Source organism: Pipistrellus kuhlii, unplaced genomic scaffold (genome assembly GCF_014108245.1).
Source record: "Pipistrellus kuhlii isolate mPipKuh1 unplaced genomic scaffold, mPipKuh1.p scaffold_m20_p_15, whole genome shotgun sequence".
In the NCBI taxonomy this organism is placed as follows: Eukaryota; Metazoa; Chordata; class Mammalia; order Chiroptera; family Vespertilionidae; genus Pipistrellus; species Pipistrellus kuhlii.
In genome coordinates, this window is record NW_023425460.1 from 23,329,058 (window position 1) to 23,349,426 (window position 20,369).

The 20,369-nt window shown below is 38.3% G+C and overlaps 1 protein-coding gene across 6 annotated transcripts in view; it reads right to left on the reverse strand.

Annotated features, from left to right (window-relative positions):
* Positions 1-4,364: 4,364 nt before the first annotated feature.
* Positions 4,365-20,369, reverse strand: part of ASAH2 (N-acylsphingosine amidohydrolase 2) — a 76,530-nt gene continuing 60,525 nt past the window's right edge. For 3 of the 6 annotated variants that reach the window (XM_036438454.2, XM_036438455.2, XM_036438459.1), the window contains 5 exons: positions 17,632-17,727; positions 15,729-15,875; positions 11,700-11,759; positions 8,977-9,065; positions 4,365-6,979 (listed from right to left, as the gene is read on the reverse strand). In XM_036438454.2, the coding sequence (XP_036294347.1) occupies positions 6,790-6,979; positions 8,977-9,065; positions 11,700-11,759; positions 15,729-15,875; positions 17,632-17,727 (582 nt within the window). In that variant the 3' untranslated portion in view covers positions 4,365-6,789. Of the gene's footprint in view, positions 6,980-8,976; positions 9,066-11,699; positions 11,760-15,728; positions 15,876-17,631; positions 17,728-20,369 lie in introns of those variants that run through there. The other 3 variants (XM_036438460.1, XM_036438456.2, XM_036438457.2) reach the window with 3 other exon arrangements.

Below are 20,369 nucleotides of genomic sequence, written 5' to 3' on the forward strand. Positions count from 1 at the left end.
TTAATATAATATTCCAAACATAAGATTTAAAAAATTAACGTAATGAATACCAATGTATCCACCATTAACTCTACCAAACGTTTGTGTTTTGACATAATTACAGTTTTTTAAATCAAAGTACCATTTATTATTGTTGTTGTTGTTAATCCTCACCTAAGGATCTTTTTTCCATTAATTTTTATTTTGTTTTGTTTTTTAGAGAGAGTGGAAGAGGAGAGGAAAGAGAAACATGGATGTGAGAGAGACAGATCGATTGGTTGCCTCCTGCACTTGCCCCAACTGAAGGATATGCCCTTGACCAGAATCAAACTCAGGACCCTTCATTCTGCAGGCACACACTCTAACCACTGAACCAAACTAGTAAAGGCTAAAAGTACTGTTTATAGTTGAAGACTTTTTAAACCCATTCCTGATTCCATTTTTCTTTACTCATTATTTCAGTCAACAAATACTTACCAAGCATTGTTAATGCCAGGTGCTGGTCTAGGAATGGGAGCACATCAATATATGAAACAAAACCATCCCAAATTTTGTCTCACACGTTTTTTCTCAGGTATTCCATTGCATATATCCAAAACCAGTATACAGTGTTATTCTGCAGGTGTTCAAACTTCATATAAACTGTACTTTAGTAACATGCAGTATATAAGACTCTGCAGCTTGCCTATTTGCATCACATTTTGATAATTATCTTGAGATATACAGCTCCAGTTAAGACATTTAACTACTCAGAAGCACTTCATTGTGCGGAACACCATAATTTATTGATCTGTTTTGCAATGTTTCACAATTAAAAAGTATTCTGTAATGAATAGCCCTTCTTCCTGGAGTCACATTCGTATGGCTTTTCCCACTCTCTCATTTGGCACAATGCCTTGTTCCTAAGATGTGCTCAGTTATATTCTCCTAGGGTCCACCAGAAACTTACTTGTGGACTATTCTAGCTCCATACTCTCTTACCTATTTTCAGTAAATTTAGAAGCAGAGTAAATTTTCTTTACTTTAACTCAAAATCTAGGCATAATAAAATCAAAAGTAATATGGCTAATAAAAATTTAAATTAGCATAGGGAAATGCTATAAACAAAGTTAAAAGACAAATGACAAACTGCAAAAATTATACTAATGAAATACCCAAAGAAGAGACATTATAACAAGCATACAAAGATCACCTAAAATTTAAGAAAAATATCCCTAATTTCAAACTACAGGGTGTCCCAGAAAATGTATACACATTTTAACAGCTGATAGCTCAATTTTGAAAATGAAATGTATTTTAATAAACACTGCCATCAAAATGTGTGTATACATTTTTTAGGACACCCTATATATTACAAAGCTATAGTAATCACAACTCTATGATATTGGCATAAAAACAGAGCAGTGGAACAAAATAGAGTGCCCGGAAATAAAACCATGTGCATATGGTCAACTAATTTTTTTATGACAAAAGAGACAAGAATATACAATATGAAAAGGACAGTTATTTTAATAAGTGGTGCTGGATAAACTAGACAGCAAAATGCAAAACCAGATACTATTTTACAACATACCAAGAATCAACTCAAAATGGCTTAAGGACTTGAAAATAAGACTCAAAGCCACAAAACTCCTAGAAGAAAACATGTCTGTAAGCTCCTTGACAAAGGTCGTGGTGATAATTTTTTAGATTTGACACTGAGACAACAAAAGCAACATAAGCAGGTGGGACCACATCAAACTGAAAAGCTGTGCACAGCAGAAGAAACCATTAACAAAATGAAAAAAAAAAAAACAAACCTACTGAATAGCAAAAAAATTTCATAAATCATATATAGCTGGTAAGAAGTTAACATCTAATACATATAAAGAACTTATATAACTCAATAGCAAAACAAACAAACAAACAAAAACCTAGTTACAAAATGGGCAGGGTATCTGAACAGACATTTTTCCAAAGAAGACACACGTCTTGCTAACAGGGATATAAAAAGTGCTCACCATCACTATCATCAGGGAAAGGCAAATGAAAACCACAATGAGTTATCACCTCATACTTGCTAGATTGGTCATTATCAAAAAGACAAGAGACAGTGTTGGTCAGAATGTGGGAAAAAGGGAACCCTTGTGCACTGTTGATGGGAATCCAATAAAGTATCATTTCTTTAACCACCAAAGGCCTTAGTGCAAGAAATTCATGCACAAGGGGTGGGGGATCATTCAGCCCAGCCAGCACCCTCTCCAATTTGGTACCCCTGCGGGATTGGGCCTAAATCAGCAGTCGGACATCCCTCTCACAATCCAGGACCACTGGCTCCTAACCCCTTACCTGCCTGCCTGCCTGATCACCCCTAACCTCTCTGCCTGCCTGCCTGATCACTTCTAACCCTTCTGCCTGCCTGCCTGATCATCCCTAACCCCTCTGCCTGCCTGCCTGCCTGCCTGATTGCCTGATTGCCCTTAACCACCTCTGCCTTGGCCTTTGCCACTGTGGCTTTGTCTGGAAGGATGTCCGGAATGATGTCTGGAAGGCCGTTTGGCTATCTGGTTTAATTAGCATATTGTATTTTCATTAACATAGATAAGTGGATCACTCAAAGAGAAAAAAAAAATTCAATCTTTTTTGCAATGCTTTCTACAACATGAATATGATCTTTTTTTTTTTTTTGCCTTAATTTAAAACTGGCACTACCAAATTCTTAAAAGTATATCATGATTTCTTTCTGGCTTTGCCTCCATGTAAACAGAAAAATGAATTCTACACTGACATGTCCTATATTTGCTGCAGAGCTTATAATATTTACATAATAAATTGAAGAGAAAAAAAATAGCTCAGTTCAATAGGACCTGAGAATAAGTATGCATAATTACATTTGTCCTGATTCTGTCATTTTATAAATATATAATAGGTATTCATGATCTTGGCCACAACCAATAAAAGATTAATTCCCAAACTTTAGAATATTCATTCTCCATAAAATCTTAGAGCTTCATCATAGCTGATTCACTTGGCTTTTTATGATATGTAAATTAATTTCAGTGTTTACTATAGTCTTTGACAGCGATAGATGATAATCATTGGCAACCAATGATAGGTGAGAATGGTTGCCATAATGTTATTCAGGAGAGTAAAGTAATGACATAATTACTCTGTCCTCTAAACTGGAAAGCACCCAAGAACCTCTTTGGCAGATGCCCAAGGAGGTGAAATCAATCAATTGGTCAATATATTCATTTTCCAAGGCTGCCATAACAAAATCCCAAACACAGGATGTCTTAAACAACAGTAACACGTATATTGGCTCATAGTATTAGAGGCTAAATGTCTAAGATCAAGTGTTGACATCCCAAACTAGGTCTACTATCATCCCTCTGAAATTCTCTTCTTTGTTTGGCTCTTTTTTATACCATTACTATCACCCAAACAATGTTTCAGGGTTTTTATTGTTTTTAAAGTCTTTCTCCCCTCTCCATCTAGTCATGTCCATTTCAACTATAGAGTTTCATACCATCCTACCTTCTGACCCTGGCCTGACTTCCATTCTCTCTCAGTTTTGACAACTCCAATAGCCTCAGTTACCCCCACCTCATCCCAATTCTTCCTATATTAATATTAGAGATGTCAAAAATACAACTTTGGAAAATATCAGGAAGCGGATAATGTCTTTGGGGCAAATAATAGATTCAGTTCTTGATGGAGGAATTATTATTCCTACTCTTTTCCAGATACTCAGATACATCATCTTGCATATCACTCAGTGACAGCAAAGTTAATTAACAGCCAAGTTAATCAACAGCTAAGTAGATCAAGCACATATCATATGCCAAGCACTGCACCAACAACTTTACCTTAATTTACCCTCACAAATGAAAAAGAGTACTTTATTGTTCTTTTTATATTTTTTAAAAATTGAGACCCGTGAAGAAACTATGGCATTAAGAAATTGAGCCATTTACTCAGGATCTGACACTGAATAAATGGCAACCAGAATTTGAACCAGGAAGTTTCCAGGATATTTTCTCTTAACCATTAACAACCATAGAAGTCCATAGCAATCATAGAAGGTCATTATTACCATCATTATTTCATAAACAAGGGACAATACCACAGTCATAATTTAGTCCAAGTCTGTCTAGGAAACTTTCAGTTGCCCCAGTAGTAAAAAATGTCAACCATAGTATTTTGCCAGCAGTAAATCTTTGGAGGGCAGGAAGGAACTGACGAAGTGATTCCCTTATGTTTGGGTGGTTACTTACAAAAGCCATTTATATCACTGTCCAACCTGATTTACATAGAATCCATCACCATTTGTTCCACCTCTTAAAAAGAAGGGGGGGAAAGTGTTCATTCATCTACATTACCTCTCATTAGGAAACACTTTCTCAAGTATAATTATTATTTTATTAAACATTCTATTGAATATTGACAATTTATGTAATACTTATTGAAAAATATAGAGGGATTATTCAGTACTTTTTGAAGATATCACAGCATCCTTAAAACTAAACAGAGTACAACACACAAAACACAGACACTTTGTCACAAGAAACAAAATCTTCTCCAGAAGAATTCTCCCAACCCAAACCCCTGTTTTTTAACATTCTCCACCAATTTTCAGGTGTTTTCTCCACATGGTTTGGCTCCTCGGCGCTGAGCAGCAGCCACAGACACAGATTGAGTCGATGTCTTGACATTAACAGACAGATCAACCTCTTGATGGTGTTCTTTTATGCTCCAATGAATCTGTGGTATCTGCAATGCAGGTATCTGTTCTTACATTTACACACAAACTGCAGCAATAGAACTGCATGGGCTGGAAGAGATGGCCGTTAGTGACAAAACAGGTTTCTGTGGGTTGTTTGGGGCCAAGAAGACTAGACAGAGGACTGGGTGAAGGAGGATCATCAGGAGGATCATCAACAGGCAATGCCAAGGCCACCTGGTCACAGTTGCAAGTAAACAACAGGGAATCACTGGCCAACTGAGGAAACCATCAATGGAAAGCTTGGGGTTGGTGGGGAGGGAGGGAGAAAATCATTCAAAAACTCTTCTGAGTCATGAGAAATACCTTTAAAAATCATATCATGAGTTCTAATATAATTTACCTGTCTGGGGTCAACTACTTTCAGAATTACCTGTTCTTTTAGGCCTCTGCACTTTTTCACTAGTTACTGGGAGGTCATTAGGGAAAATGAGTGCTACACATTTGAAATCCTGATTAGCTACTTCTCCAGCAGATCATTTCCATAGAAACAGCCTGCAGAGGACTGATTCATCAAAAAGTGTTCCGGGTTCACTCTAGTGCATGTTTAAGTCCTACAAACATGGGTGTTAATATTATCATTATTAATATTACTCTTTTTCAAACTTTAAAGTTTGTTTTTGAAATACTGATTTTCCCCTAAAATGTGGAATCTTTTATACACACACAAAACATGACTTGGTTTCTGGAAGTTTATTTAACAGCCTGGGGGCAACTAGTTAACTTGGGTAACATTAAGTGCAATTAGTACTTTCCAGAGATCAATGTCAGATTGTATTAGCTCATTCTTTTGGACATTAGGCTAGGTATTTTGTAATGCCCCAACATAACTTCAAAACAGCTTTTTTCAAGTGGTCTGAAGCCTCTTTTAAAAAAAAAAAAAAGATTAGAGTACCCAACACAGAGATATACCTGAAGATTCCTGGTTTTTAAATGCCTCCCTAGAATTTATATTTTAAATTGATTATTTTTCTCCTACAAAATAGCCACCTTTTGATAATTATACATTCATCTAAATTATGGTCTCATGAATTGAGATCACCAGCTGTCATTGTACCAGATACTTGTGCAATATTGAGTATGAGAACAGGTCTTATGATTGAATGGGTCCATATGATTGAATGGATCTATAACTGAGTGAATGAGTAAGTGAGTGAGCGATAAAAGAACATGAATTTAAAGCCTCCCCTTTGAGGACTCCCTTCTAAGTCAATATCACTTTCATTTTAATATCTACACTAAGAGCAAAGCTTTGTGGTTTGGAGGTAAATTTGATAAATGAGAACGGTCAAAAATCACCAAGCACAAGTCTTGGGAATAAGAGATACAATTTAGTGGGATAAGGGCACTTAGGGAAACACAAGGCATAATCCAAGTCTCACTTTCTGTAAGTGCGCTCTGAAGGCAATTCCAGAAATGATTTGTGCGTCAACGATAAATCTGGATTGGGCACATCAACCCCAGAGTGACTGCTCTGAAAGGCTGTGCTCAATACAGAAAAACTGGCATGCTGGTTTTCATGCTACTTTCTCTAGTTGGGCTTATATATTTATGGTGTTTATGGTCGATATTTATATGCTATTCTTCAAATGTGACTGATGGGAAAGGTCAGGTAGCTTTATGCTAATCTTAAAGCCATAAAATTTTATTTTCCCCTCTGCAAAATGAAGCGTCAAACTAGGTGACCTCTCTATACTTTTCCAGTGCTAACATTCAACAGTTCTATAAATAAATAATTTAAACTTTGTTCACACATTTTCAACCACTCTTACTAACATTTCAGAGGCTTTATATAGGAAGAACTGTTGCTTTAAACAGCCACAAATTCTCAAGGGAAATCATGCTGTAGACCATGAGGTAAAAATGCTAGACCAAGGTAAATGGAACACATACATATCTCATACACTCATACACACACACACACACACACACACACACACACACACCTCTGGGACAACTATAGAAGTCATCAGAACAGTTTACATTCATATGAAATCAGTGGCGTAATTTATAGAGAGCAAAACTTTAGATGCGGTGTCAACTTTTCACTAAGTAGTTACAACTTCAAAATCGGAGGAAGTACTTTCAAATGAAAGTATGACAGCGGGCTTGAGAAAGTCCTGCTTCCTATTGTGTCCGAAGTATCTTATTCTGTAGATCCCAGGCTTGGCAGTATCTGGAATATGCCACTGAATCGTTGCATTGCTATGACCCAGTAATCCCTTGTGCCAATAGAAACTGTGGTAGGAAACAAACAAACAAATCCAATTTTATTCTTAAAAAATGTGTGGTGAGAGAAAACATATGATTACTCATTAAATGAATATGAACAAGGCACTAGCCTAGATATTCAGAGTATAGCAATGAACAGAACAGAGATGAGTACTTACTGCCTAGAGAAGGACCTGTAAGGAACAGCCATTTGTAGGAATAGCTTTGCTTGTTCCATCTTTCTAACAACCTAAACTCTAGCCATCCCAGAATATTCTGAACACAGATGTTTCCTGCTTTAGAGCTGCCATAGCATCCTTTAGCCCTTGTCATCCTCTGCTGTAACTGACACTTCTAATGGTGTATGTGCCAGACGCTATTTTGGAGACACAGTAGTGAGCAAAGCAGACATGGTCCAAAGTTTCTGTGTTCCTCAATGATCGAAGAAAGGCAATAAGCAAGTAAACTACACATAACCTTAAAACTGATATGTGAAATCAATAAGACAGGTATGTCTAAGGAGGTATCATTTATTTCTTTAAAATATATTTTATTGATATTTTACAGAGAGGAAGAGAGGAAACATCAATGAGAGAGAAACATTGATCAGCTGCCTCCTGAACACTCCCCACTGGGGATGTGCCCGCAACCAAGGTACATGCCCTTGACCGGAATCAAACCTGGGACTCTTGAGTCCACAGGCTGACACTCTATCCACTGAGCCACACCGGATAGGGCAGGAGGAGGAGGTATCATTTAAATGGAGCCCACGCTTATTTAAAGGAAGAGGGAACAGAGAGTGCAAAGTGTCTGAAACAGGGACAAACTTGGAACAGCCAAGGGACAGGAAGCAGGCCAGTGGAAGTAGGACAGAGTAAACCATGGAGGTGTGGTTGAGATGACAGAAACACATGGATTCAAATCACATTGGTCCTTATAGACCAGGGCACGAGGTTCAGATACTCTTCTAACACAGTGAGATAGGATGCACTGCCTGATTAGTATCCTCAGTTATGTAGTAGAGAGTAAATCCCCTGGATTCAACATTCGGTTTCTCAGTAATAAGCTGGGTGCTCTTGAACTGCTGCTGATAAACAAAGCAGAGAGCTATACATCGTCTCAGTGTTGACTGCTGTTCTGATTTGGGGCTTTTGAAAATAAAGCAGTCTTTTTTTTTTTTTTTTTTACTATCTGTATAACTTTATGTTAATAATAAATATGTATTTACTGCTTGTTTTTAAGCCACCTATGCCCTAAAGTCCTAAAGATGAGAGGAAAAAGGTATGCCTATACTTAGGTATGGCTATCAAATCTCTATTTTCAGTTAACCATGTGAACCAAACCAACATGCAAATAATCACTTAGTTTAAGGTGATCTGAATTAGAAACAAAATGCCAAAAATGTCCCCCACTTCCATGCCACTGTCCCTGTGGTGAAATTTGTAAAATTGGGATCAGAAACATTTTATTTTAGACACATTTTTAATCTTCAAAATATCTAGTCAGCTCAGGTATTTAGTAACAAAAGGCACAGCAATGTGTCTTTTGTAGACCATGAGCATACTTCTTTGCAATGTAAACACTCAGCTCCTGTGTTTTGATAATTCAAATGAAGAATCCTGGACCATATTTGTTTGGTATAGACTCATTCTCTCTTTTCCCAGAAGGAATGCCATCTGAGAGCTATCTCATCACCTTCACCTTTCAACCAATTTGCAAGAAGGCTAGACAGCTTATAGGAGTAATGTCTTTGACTACGAAAAAAAAAAATTAACAGATGTTTATAAGAATGGAGGCCATAACCTCATTAGCACCTAAACTTCCAGAGGTACACACTACCGTTTTGTAGAAAAACAGAATGGAAATGAGGTCTAATAAATCAACTAAATGTGGCCAGACAGCTCCTTGGGTATTTGCTATCATTAATAGCATGTATTGAGCCAGTCTTCCCATTTGTCTTCCTTACATTACTAACCAACTGTTTTCAAGACCTGAAAGACAAAATATTCAATAGACATGCTCACCGAGTCTCCCAGGAGGCATCATTATGCACTACCTGCCATGACGATGAAGCGTCCTCATATTTCTCCACAGTGAGGAAAGTCTGATGGGTCTGAAATGCAATTAACATAATTGGTCAGACACTGAACAGTCACAGAAGGACCCTGTCTGTGAATTCTCCCCTTGACTTTGTGCTAACCTAGCAATACCTTGAGTAAAATGTATTAATTTCATCCAAATTCTTATTGTGTTCCTCTTAACATTTGATATAATATCTGTAGAATATTAATGTATCCAGTCTATTAAAAAAAACATGACTTTTAAAAGATATTTGAATAAAGCATCATTTCAGAGCTGTTAGCAAATTTTGGTAATTAGGGCAGAGAAGAGACAGAATAAAACCTGAGATTTTAAAAAGGCATAAATCAAACCTTTTCATGACAGGTTAATTGACCCATATTCCAAGAGTTTCCCTAGTCACCTCAAGATTTAGGAGGGAAAAAAGTCTCCTCATCTTTCCAACTCCAGGAATATGAATTATCAGTAAATATGCCTTCCCTAGTGAAAGAATTGAAAAGGATGCATAAATCCTCTCTCTCCTAGGGTGTTAAAATAAATTCCTATATTTTGTCATGGATTTCTAGAAACCTCATCATAAGCAAATTTTATTTTCCCATTGGAAAATGGCTATAATCATTTCTTTCAGACCAAGAATTCAGCTTCAGATAAAGCATGGATTTGAATAATATAACAAATTAAATGATAAAAAGGCCATAAATCTCCATTTTGCCACCAAGAAAAATTATCTTATATTGTTAATTATCCTTAAGGGCATGACATGTATCTACTCCACCTTTCTCCATCACAACCCATGATACCTGATATTACATCTATTCGAATCAGCTTCTGCTGAATGGATCACTAACTTACAGCTGGGCCAGGGGATTATTTTAAATTATTTTCTAGTTAATCAACTGATGGACTAAATTCAATAAAGAAGATTTTATAACCATGGTTACTTGTAAAAAGAGCTTCTTTGCCAATCAGAGCAGAGGAACATGGGCTGGGGGTGGGGTGGGGGATTGGAGGCGCCGTGCTTTAGATGGGGTAGAAAACAGAGTGGGCTCTGGTTCCTAAGTCTAGAGTACAAATCAGAGAACAAGTCTTGGCCCTTGCATATGTGAATTATATGACTATCCTTTCCCCACCTCCTAACCTTAGTCTCTTCCAGTTACATAATTGGTTAATATTTAATAGAAGTTATTCTCTATGCCTCAGTAAAATAGGGATAATAAAATATAATTCATTGAATAGTAGCAGAGATTAAATTAGATTCACAGGATGATGTACATAAAACACTTAGCCTAGTCCATGCAAATAGTAAGCATTCAATAAATAGTGGTGAGGATATGATGATTATTACTAATAAAGGGTACTGGAAACTGTTTTACGCCAAGTCCCAGAGCCTTCTTAGGAATTAATTTTATTTTCACTCTAGTGCTTTAAAGCATTTTGCTCTTCTGCTTCTCCATGGCGATAATGATGAGAACATTTCTCTGCCCAAAGGATATCAGGTGACAGCTACTCCTGCAGTTTTACTACAACACTTTGCCCTCCTCAGAAAAATAATGTTACAAACATGTAAATCTCTGGCACAGATTGAATGGCTGGAGAAATTATTTCAAACAGGTATATTTTAATTATCAAAGTAGTAGAACATTTTTTCCCAATGCTCTTTAGATAATGCCATATTGCCATAATTGTTATCATAGCAATAATAGTACTATTTTAATGAACAGAAGTGAGAAGGCTCATTTGGAAGAAAGGTATTTGGGTCGCTAAGTGATAATAGGCCCTGGGAAGAATGGCTTATCAATAGTGTCTGACCTTGAAGTCACTTTCATAAACCCATTCCCTTTTTCCTCCATATTTATTTACTCTTTGAATTTTTATCATTAGGAGGTACCTGGTTATTGCTTGTGTACTTATAAGAACACTCTAAGGGAGTTGCATAGAAGTAAAATTACTTCACTTTATCAAAAGACATATATACCCTTTATCATATATCTGTATGATAAAACAAAAAGGTATGAAATGATATGTAACCTACTATTAACAGTGATTACCTCTAAAAAGGTTTATGAATAGAAGGGTCCTTCTACATTCTATCTTAAGCACTTTCATATTATCTGTTTTCACATTAGAGATGTGTCATTTTTTTAAGATTAATAAATAACTATCCTATTATAACCAGTAGCAAAGAATAGAAAATGGACAAGGCAAGATAAAGTAAAGCTCATGGATCAGGGCTCCAAGCCAGGAGAAGGTCCCCACTCAGAGATCCATGATTATCCATAGCAGCAGAGGCAGGACCAGAGGCAGCAGTGCAGGAGGAGAGGGGCCAGAGGGAGTAGGAGAGAGCCAAAGGAACACTTCACTCCTGGGCCTTTGATTATTCTACCAAACGTAGTTGAATTTTTAGATTGGAATACATAACTGAGATTTTATTCAAATTTACATCTTCTCAGGAGACAATGTCATTTTCATTGTGCTATATGTGGCCCTAAGTAGAGCCAGTGAAATGTTTTCTGTATGTTTATTTTCCAGACTCAATTCCACACTACATGTTCCCACTGAAATCCCCCATACCTAAAAAAATCCTCCTGTTGTTAACCAAAGGGATAGTCAATGGTATGAAAGGCTAAATGGTGAATTTAAATTTATAAAAAGAATCATTGCTGCTTACCCGATTTTCTGCTGAATTCTTTGGATTAGCACCTACAAATGTAACTTCAGCAACTTCTCCCTGAAAATAAAAATTTACTTTATGAGCTCTAATAAAAGTATTTTTTTAATATTTTTATTTATCTCACAGAGGAAGGGAGAGGGAGGGAGGGAGGAAGGAAAGGAGGGAGGGAGGGAGGGAGGAAAGGAAGGAGGCAGGGAGAGAGAGGGAGGAAAGGAGGGAGGGAGGGAAAGACCAATGTTACCCTGATATGAAAGGCAGACAAAGACCACACATGAAAAAAGTCTACAAATATCCCTCATAGAGATGAATACAAAACTTTTTAGCAAAATATTACCAAACCAAATTAAATAATATGTATATCAAACCTAACAAATATTTATTTAATATCTGAAAATCAACTAATGCAATACACCATATAAATAGAATGAAAGACAAAAACCACATAATCATTTCAGTAGACATAGAAAATCATCTGAAAAAATCCAATAACCATTCTTCACAAAAATCCTCAATGAACTAGCAATAGAAGGAAACTTATATATGCCCTTTCCCTAAAAAAAAATTTACCCTTAATTACTGAACACTTTCCTTCCAAGTATTAGGAATAAGATAAGAAAGTCATGTTTCAAAGTTGTCTTGGGAGATTCTAGCCAGTGCAATAAGGAGGGAAATTAAAAGCATCCAGAAAAGAAATCCAAAAGAGAAAATTAAACATATTTTTATCCATAGATAACCTGATATTATATGTATACATTTCTAAGGACTCAACCCTTACCCCTGCCCCCCCCCCCAAAAAAAAAAAACTATTAGAACTATTGTAATACTTAATTTAGCAAAGTTGAAGAACATTATATACTAGAGGCCTGGTGCACGAAATTCTTTTTTTTCTGCTTTATTTTTTTTAATTGTTCATATTATTACAAATGTTCCTTCCCCCCCACCCCCATTGCTCTCCTCCCTCCATTGCTCTCTTCTACCAGGTTCCCACCTCACCCTCTGCCCTTTCCCCACCCCCATTGTCCTCATCCATAGATGCACAGTTTATGTTCAGTCTCTTCCCACATCCCCCTCTCCCCTTTTCCCCAAGAATCATCAGTTCACTCCCCTTCCATACCTCTGATTCTATTATATTCAACAGTTAATATTATTCATCAGATTTTTTTTTAATTTCCTTGGTTTTTAGATTCACTTGTTGATAGTTACGTATTTATTGTTCATAATTTTTATCTTTATTTACTTTCTCTTCTGAAAGAACCCCCTTCAGCAATTCATATAATTCTGGTTTGGTGGTGATGAACTCCTTTAGCTTTTTTTTATTAGTGAAACTCTTTATCTGGCCTTCGATTCTGAGTGATAGCTTTGCTGGGTAGATTATCTTTGGCTGTAGGTTCTTACTGTTCATCACCTTGAATATTTTTTGCCATTCCCCTCTGGCCTGCATGGTTTCTATTGAGAAATCAGCTGACAATTGTATAGGTGCTCCTTTATAGGTCACTACCTGCTTTGCTCTTGCTGCTTTTAATATTCTCTCTTTGTCTTTCGCTCTTGGAATTTTAATTATGATTTGTCTTGGTGTGGTCCTCTTTGGATTCCTTTTGTTTGGAGTTCTGTGCGCTTCCTGGACTTGTAAGTCTAATTCTTTTACCAGGTGGGGGAAGTTTTCTGTCACTATTTCTTTCAGTATGTTTTCGATATCTTGCTCTCTCTCATTTTCTGGGACCCCCATAATTCTGATGTTGGTTCGCTTGAATTTGTCCCAGAGGTTTCTTACATTATCTTCAATTTTCTGGATTCTCTTGCCTTCTAGCTTCTGCGGAGGAGTGTCTTCTGGCTCTTTATGTTCCAAATTTTTGACTTTATTCTTGTGATCTTCCATTCTGTTTTTAGGACTCTATATAATATTTTTTATTTCAGACAATGTATTCTTTATTTCTTGTTAATCCTTTATCATTTCTTGTTGATTCCTTATTAATCCTAGTTGATCCCTTTTCATATCCTCATAGGTCTTATCGATCTTTTCTAGGAAATTCTTGAAAAACCTTATAAGCGTAGATTTGAACTCTATATCTAGTCGCTTTTTGTCCTCCATTTCTTTCATTTGTGATCTATTTCATTGTCACATTTTCGCAGCTTCCCTGATGGGGTGGTGCTTCAGGGTGGAGCCTACAGCTTTGGCTTCTGTCAGCCCCACCCAATGCGGCTCCTGAGTCTCAGGGTCCTTCAGTACTCATTACAAGCACCTCTGAGAGAAAGGTGCCCTCGATTTTCGCCTGCTACCAAACAGTCTAGGCTCTCCCCCAATGAGCCAGATATTGGGGTTCAGTTCAGTTGGAAGTGGAGTTGGAGGTGGCGTTCAGAGCAGTCCGGAGCTTTTGTCTCATTCCCGCCAGGGCAATCCCACGGCACAGCCAACTGTCCCTTCTCTGCGCGCAATGTGCGCGCCTCCAGGACCTCCTTTCGCCACTCCCCCGGGGTTCCGCCTTTCAGCCCAGCTCCCTCTGTTTCAGCCTGGGTCCCCAGGGTCTGGCCTAGAACTGGGGTTCAGAGCAGTCGGAACTGGGGCCCAGCACAGTCGGAGCTTTTATCTCCTTCCTGCTAGGGAACGCCAGCCAGGCACTCAGCCTCCCTCCTCTCCGGCTCCATCCTCTCCGCGCACGCTGCGCATCTCTGTACCTTAGACTTTTCCAGCTCCTCCGCTCTTCCTTCTGGTTTTCTCCTTGCTTCTCGTTGTAGAATTTCCAGTCAGTCAACTTTTTTGTAGTTCTGGGTAGTGTCCATCTTATATTTTAGTTGTATTTTATTGAAATTGTTGTGTGAGGCCGCGGCTAGGTGTTTACCTGTGCAGCCATCTTGGATTCTCCCCTGGTACATGAAGTTTTTGCATGGAGAAAGGGGGGGATGCCCCTCAGCCCAGCCTGCACCTTCAGGGTATGTCCAACTGCTGGTGTAGGCCTGGGGATCAGGCCTATACTGGCAGTCAGAAATCCCTCTAGCAATCCGGGATGCTGCATGCACCAGTGACCATACTTTTCATACAGATAGATGAAAGGCATCTTGCTGTTGTATAGGCAGCTACATTTTTTTTTTTTTTGCCCTGATTATAAAAAGTAGTACATAACATGATCCTTCTGAGGCAGTCGTACCATTTTCCCCACCTGATGGGTGGGGAAACTGAAGCAGAGAGAAGTAATTGTCTTTGTCACACAGTTATAAGTGTCAGAGTCAAGGCTGATCATAAAATGTGCAAGCCAGAGTCCATGCATGTCATCGCTGCATCATCCTGTTTTTTCAGTGTTAGAGTAGGCTTGCCAGGTTTTAATTTTTAAATCTAAGAGACTGTTCTCAATATATAAGGTTGGGTCCCTAGGCCTGGCCAGAGATCAAGGCCAATTAGTGGGGTGACCAGCTGGCAGGGTGATTGAGGGGCCCTGTTGGCACCTGCCTTGGCTGGCTACCTGGTGCCTCCCACTGACCGTCCCCAACCCAATCATCACTGCTGCCACTGGTTGCTTCACTCTAGGGGGGCAGATGCTCCCAACCAGGGGAAGCTCCTGCATTGAGCATCTGCCCCTGGCAGTCAGTGCATGTCATAGCAACCAGTCATTCCGCTATTAGGTTGATTTGTCTATTAGGGTTTTGTTATATAGGACTGAAGGATAGTTAATACAAAATAGCAGTGGTAAAATCCTGATTCATTTCTATGTGCTTTTCCTAATCTTGATTTAAGAGACAACTTTTCTGAGCTCCAATGAATGATTCCATAACCATTCATTTAGGAAGGAAAGAATAATTGGGACTTTAGAAATTCAATTTTACATAATTACCACCTGAAAAATAATTATTTCCCCATTATCATGTTTGCAGAGCCTCTACAGAGATAAAAACAATTACCAAAATTATTGTTGCTAAAAGTTGATGGTCTACGGCACCATTGGAGGCAGATGGTGCCATTAACAACACCTTTCCTCCCACTCCCACCTCCAAACACAGGCTTCCAGCGTTCCAAGGTCTCTGTGTGAAACTTACCACTCTGTATTTAGAATTCAACGGCTGCAGGACATCCCCAAAATTCTTGCCCATTGGTGGTCTATCCACAATATTAGGAATTAATGGTTTTATGAGTTCTTTGAAAAATGGAGGCTCTGGACCTCTGCTCAGATTGGCCACTGTGTCCTAGAACAGAGAATGTTTGCTTAAGGAGGTGCACAACGTGGAGACAACGACTCTTTCCCAAGTTCCCCATCCCCAGATATGCCTTCATTAAAGAACTCTATCCCTCCTCCCTCCCCCCCTCTCTTTCTCCCTTCAAGAGCTAGCTAACAAAACATGAGGGGCACCGCTTGCTAAAATGTGAGCCTAGATGTGCATAAGGTAAACGTCTGTCACTAGAAGACAGTTTTGGTCATAGGCAACACTTTCACTTCCCTAAGCAGTGTAGTTCAGTGTCTACAGTGCAAGCTTGGAAGCATGTTACACTCTTCAGATTCTAGGAGAGCCAATTTTTAAATGTGTGACCTTGGACAGGAGTCAAACACATAATAAGCTTTCGTAATATGATAGTCTTTTAATTTTTACAAAGTGTTTAGCCTCTCTTCTTATCCAGAATTGGTACCAAGTTTGTTTGTTTGTTTGTTTGTTTGTTTGTTTTCTAAATCCTCCTCTGTGCTGATTAAAGACTATAATAAATATATTTTCAAATATATTTTTTATTGATTTTTCAGAGAAGAGGAGAGAGGGATAGAGAGCTAGAAACGTCAATGAGAGAGAAACATCAACCAGCTGCCTCTTGCACACCCCTTACCGGGATGTGTCCGCAACCAATGTACATGCCCTTGACCGGAATCGAACCCGGGACCTTTCAGTTCACAGACTGACGCTCTACCACTGAGCCAAACCGGTTTCGGCAATAAATATATTTTTAATTTAAAAGTTAAGACCAGCCTATATCCTGACTGGTTTAATGTGTTTTCCACAAAATTTGCCACCTTTAATAATGTCATCAAAATGTTGACTTCAGATTTTAAATAGCCCCCCCTATGGATTTAATGCACTTTCATAATCACTTTATATACTTAATTTTTACAGCAAGCTATATAATCTATTATCACTCCCATACTACAAATGAGAATATAGGCTTGGAGTAGATTTTCAAGATCATATAGCTAGTCTTAGAATCATAACCATAAAACTGTGAAACAAATTTCCACAAAATGATTCACACTTTTCTTCCTAAATACCACTATAAAATTTGAAGACTCTATTTCCATAGGAAGAGCTACAGACCTATGATAACTATGAAAGTTAAACAGTGGTTTTCTCTAGGGATGGGTTATAAGTTTATACTTTTCTATGTAATCTGAATAATCCACAAATAGTTATAGCTTCTATAATGAAAAATAAAGTAGTTCTAGTTTGAAAAAAATGTATCAAAGCTCAAATTAAGAACATTATGATGAAACAATAATCAAAATTACATCCTAATACCTCGTATTGAAACTTGAAACACACACAGTAAGCAATTAATTAGATGGAGGCATATGAAATTGCCAGTATTCAACTACAGAAACAGTAATTTCATTTGTTTCAATTTAAGGTATTCAAGCTCTTGCTTTGAAAGGCCTTTACTGTCTTTGCTATGTCATAATTGTTTTACACCTTCCTGGAGCTCTTATAGTATTATAAAATAGCGGTTACCACCATCAAAAGGCATTTACTAAATCCAAATTTACTCTCTGTTTCATTTCTTAGGAATACCTAATAGCTATATTTTCATGTGTGTATGTGTACACACACACACACACACACACACACACACACGGGTTTTTTTTTTTTAAAAACTGAACACTCACAGCTGAAGTTCTTATTTTGCTTCCCTCTGTATGTCCCCCTCCCCACCTCTGAGACAGACTCGCATACAATTTTTGATTACCGTAGCAATGGCCTTAGCAAGGCCTCTGTAGAGCTGGATGTAAGCAGACAGGGTGTGTGGTCCATAAATTGTAGATGCCGCCTCATACCGCTGAACCTGCAGGAAAGGCAAGGCCGTGTGGTACACCATTCTCCTTATTTCAACCCACTTACGGAGGTGTCACACTTAGGTGAGGGGTAATGCTCAGACACCGTGTGTAATTGAAACTGGCACAACTCAAGATTAATGATGACAAAGGCAGGGGGAGGAGGCATTTTCATTTACCAACTAAAGTACATGATTCCCATCAACTCTTTGCTAAAGGCAGTGGCTCCTCTTGGCTTGTGCCATTTGGCCTGTCAGTCCATTTATTCTGACTATAGGTACTAGGTCCTCCGCTTATGTCTATTTTAAGTACTAGTTGTAATACAAATGTTTTCCCCTACGGAGTACATCAGGAGAAAGTTTTAACCCACCATAGAGCTGTAAAATAGAACCAAATACATCTCCTTTTGCCCTAGCTCCAAGCCTTTGGTTGTTTCCCAGGATCCTCCAGTTCATCAGATCTCAGATGGAACTCCTCACTCCAAACACACCAGCTTTTCCTGTGATGTTCTTCATCTCCGTGAAGGCCAGCCTTCCTGTCACCTGGGCCAGGACCAGCAGGCCATCATCAGGTTCCTCTCTCCCCCATCCTACCTTCTCTGAGTCTCCAAATCCTCATTCCTTAAAATCTCTTGACTGCTTTCATTTTCCTCTGTCTCTACAGCTTTTACCTTGGCAAATGCTTCTCTCTCACCCTGATTACTACGGCTTCTTAATTAGTTCTGTCTCCACACTTGCCCTTTGGATTCATGTTTTACACTGCCATAATCGTTGCCGTTCTAAGTCACAAATTTGATAAAAACACTCCTTTGAGTTCTACTACAGCCCCCCAACACCTTCCTTATTCAAGCAATGTTCTGTAGCACAGCATAAAAGACTCTTCATGCTCATCATGTTCAGTCCATGGAACTCAACTAATCATGGTCTCTTAAATGTACTAGGTTAACCCCTCTAGACCTTTGCAAATGTAGCTCCCTCCATTATGAAACACCTCCCCTAACTTTTATTTGCCTAATTAGCCCTTACTTTCAAGAACTCAGATAGATGTTACATCTTCCAAAAAAAAAAAAAAAAAAAATCTGCCAGTCCCCAAGCTCAAATACATAGTCTAGATGGGTGCTCTCTTCTCTCTCTCTCTCTTTCATATACTTTGTGCATCCCTTTCACAGAAATGTAATCATCTGCTTTCTTCTCTTTTACTAGACCATAAATTCTAGTGGTCTTGAGGACAGGGGCAGATTCTTATTCATTTTTATGCCCAGATCATGGCTACTACTGCATGTCTCAACACATATCTGTTGAATGAATGAGTAAATAAATTAACTAATTAATACTAATCCTTGCAGGGACATGTCCATGAACCAGGAGATAAACTAATATTTGTGCCACGAACTCCTCTGATCATCTACTGAGGCCTATGGGCCCCTCTCAGATTAATATTTCTAAATGCATAAAGTAAAGTGCATGAGTTGACAAAGGCCACTAATTAGACTGAAATACATTAATAAATAAATTTTGTGATAATGTTTGCGCTTCTTTATTGAACAGCAAGATTCAGCAACAGATTTAATCACTACTGTGATTTTAAAGTGGGAATGAGAGTAAAGGATATTCCCAGATCTTAAGTAATGGTATGTGATATTAAAAATACCTTGGTTCCTATTGGTGACAAAGTCAGAGACACTGCTAATATTATTGTCATTTGTCACCTATATTCATAATTGGAGGAAATGCTAAATAATAAGTAGTTATAGATAAATAAAATAAAATGAGTAAATGAAAAAGTATTCCCATTCAAATTTGCCCCAATTAAGAACCTTTATTCAACAGAATTTCTTAGAAGGTGGGGCCCTTTGATAAAGTCAACAGAGGGCCTGAAGCAGATTCCATGGCTGGTATCACTGACCACTTGCCAAGAGGTAGACTACATGCCTGTGTATGGACTGCAGATATATTAAGAAGCATTAGTTGCTGGACACTAAACTGTTCTCATGTTTTTAACTACTACTATTTTTAAAAAGTACTTGGGCTACTTTCTGTACTATTTGTAAACAAGGAACCATCACCAACCTGCAGCTTCCCCTAAATTCTGTGACTCTGTTGCTTAGTCTATGCCATCTATAATTTCTATAATAATAAAAGCATACTATGCTAACTAGACTGGACGGCCTTCCAGATGAAGCCGGGGCTGAAGGGAAGCCCGGGTCCTGGGTGCCAGAGGGAAGCTGGTGCCGGCAGCTGGGGGAAGGAAGGCCTACTCTTGCAATGAATTTTGTGCATCGGACCTATAGTGGATATAATAATATCTTGCTGCAGGTCTTATTATGAGGAACAGTTAAAATCACATTTGCAAAGTGTTTAGCTAGTGCATTCAATAAATGGTAACCAGCAGTGGCAGCATTCCTAGATCCTACACAAGTTTGAGGTACCAGAAGCATTAGGGATAGGGTTAGGAGTGCTGCGTGTCACAACCCAGACTTACCACCAGGGCTCTTGACAAAATAACTTATTTCAGGAAAAGTGAAAGTGAGTGAGACTAGATTTCTAGCCTGAACTTGTAAATGGTCAATCTAGAACTACCAAGCACAACTTCTGGCTTATCATTCTCTTATCTGTCCTAAAACAAAGTCGTCTCTCAAAAACATGATTATATA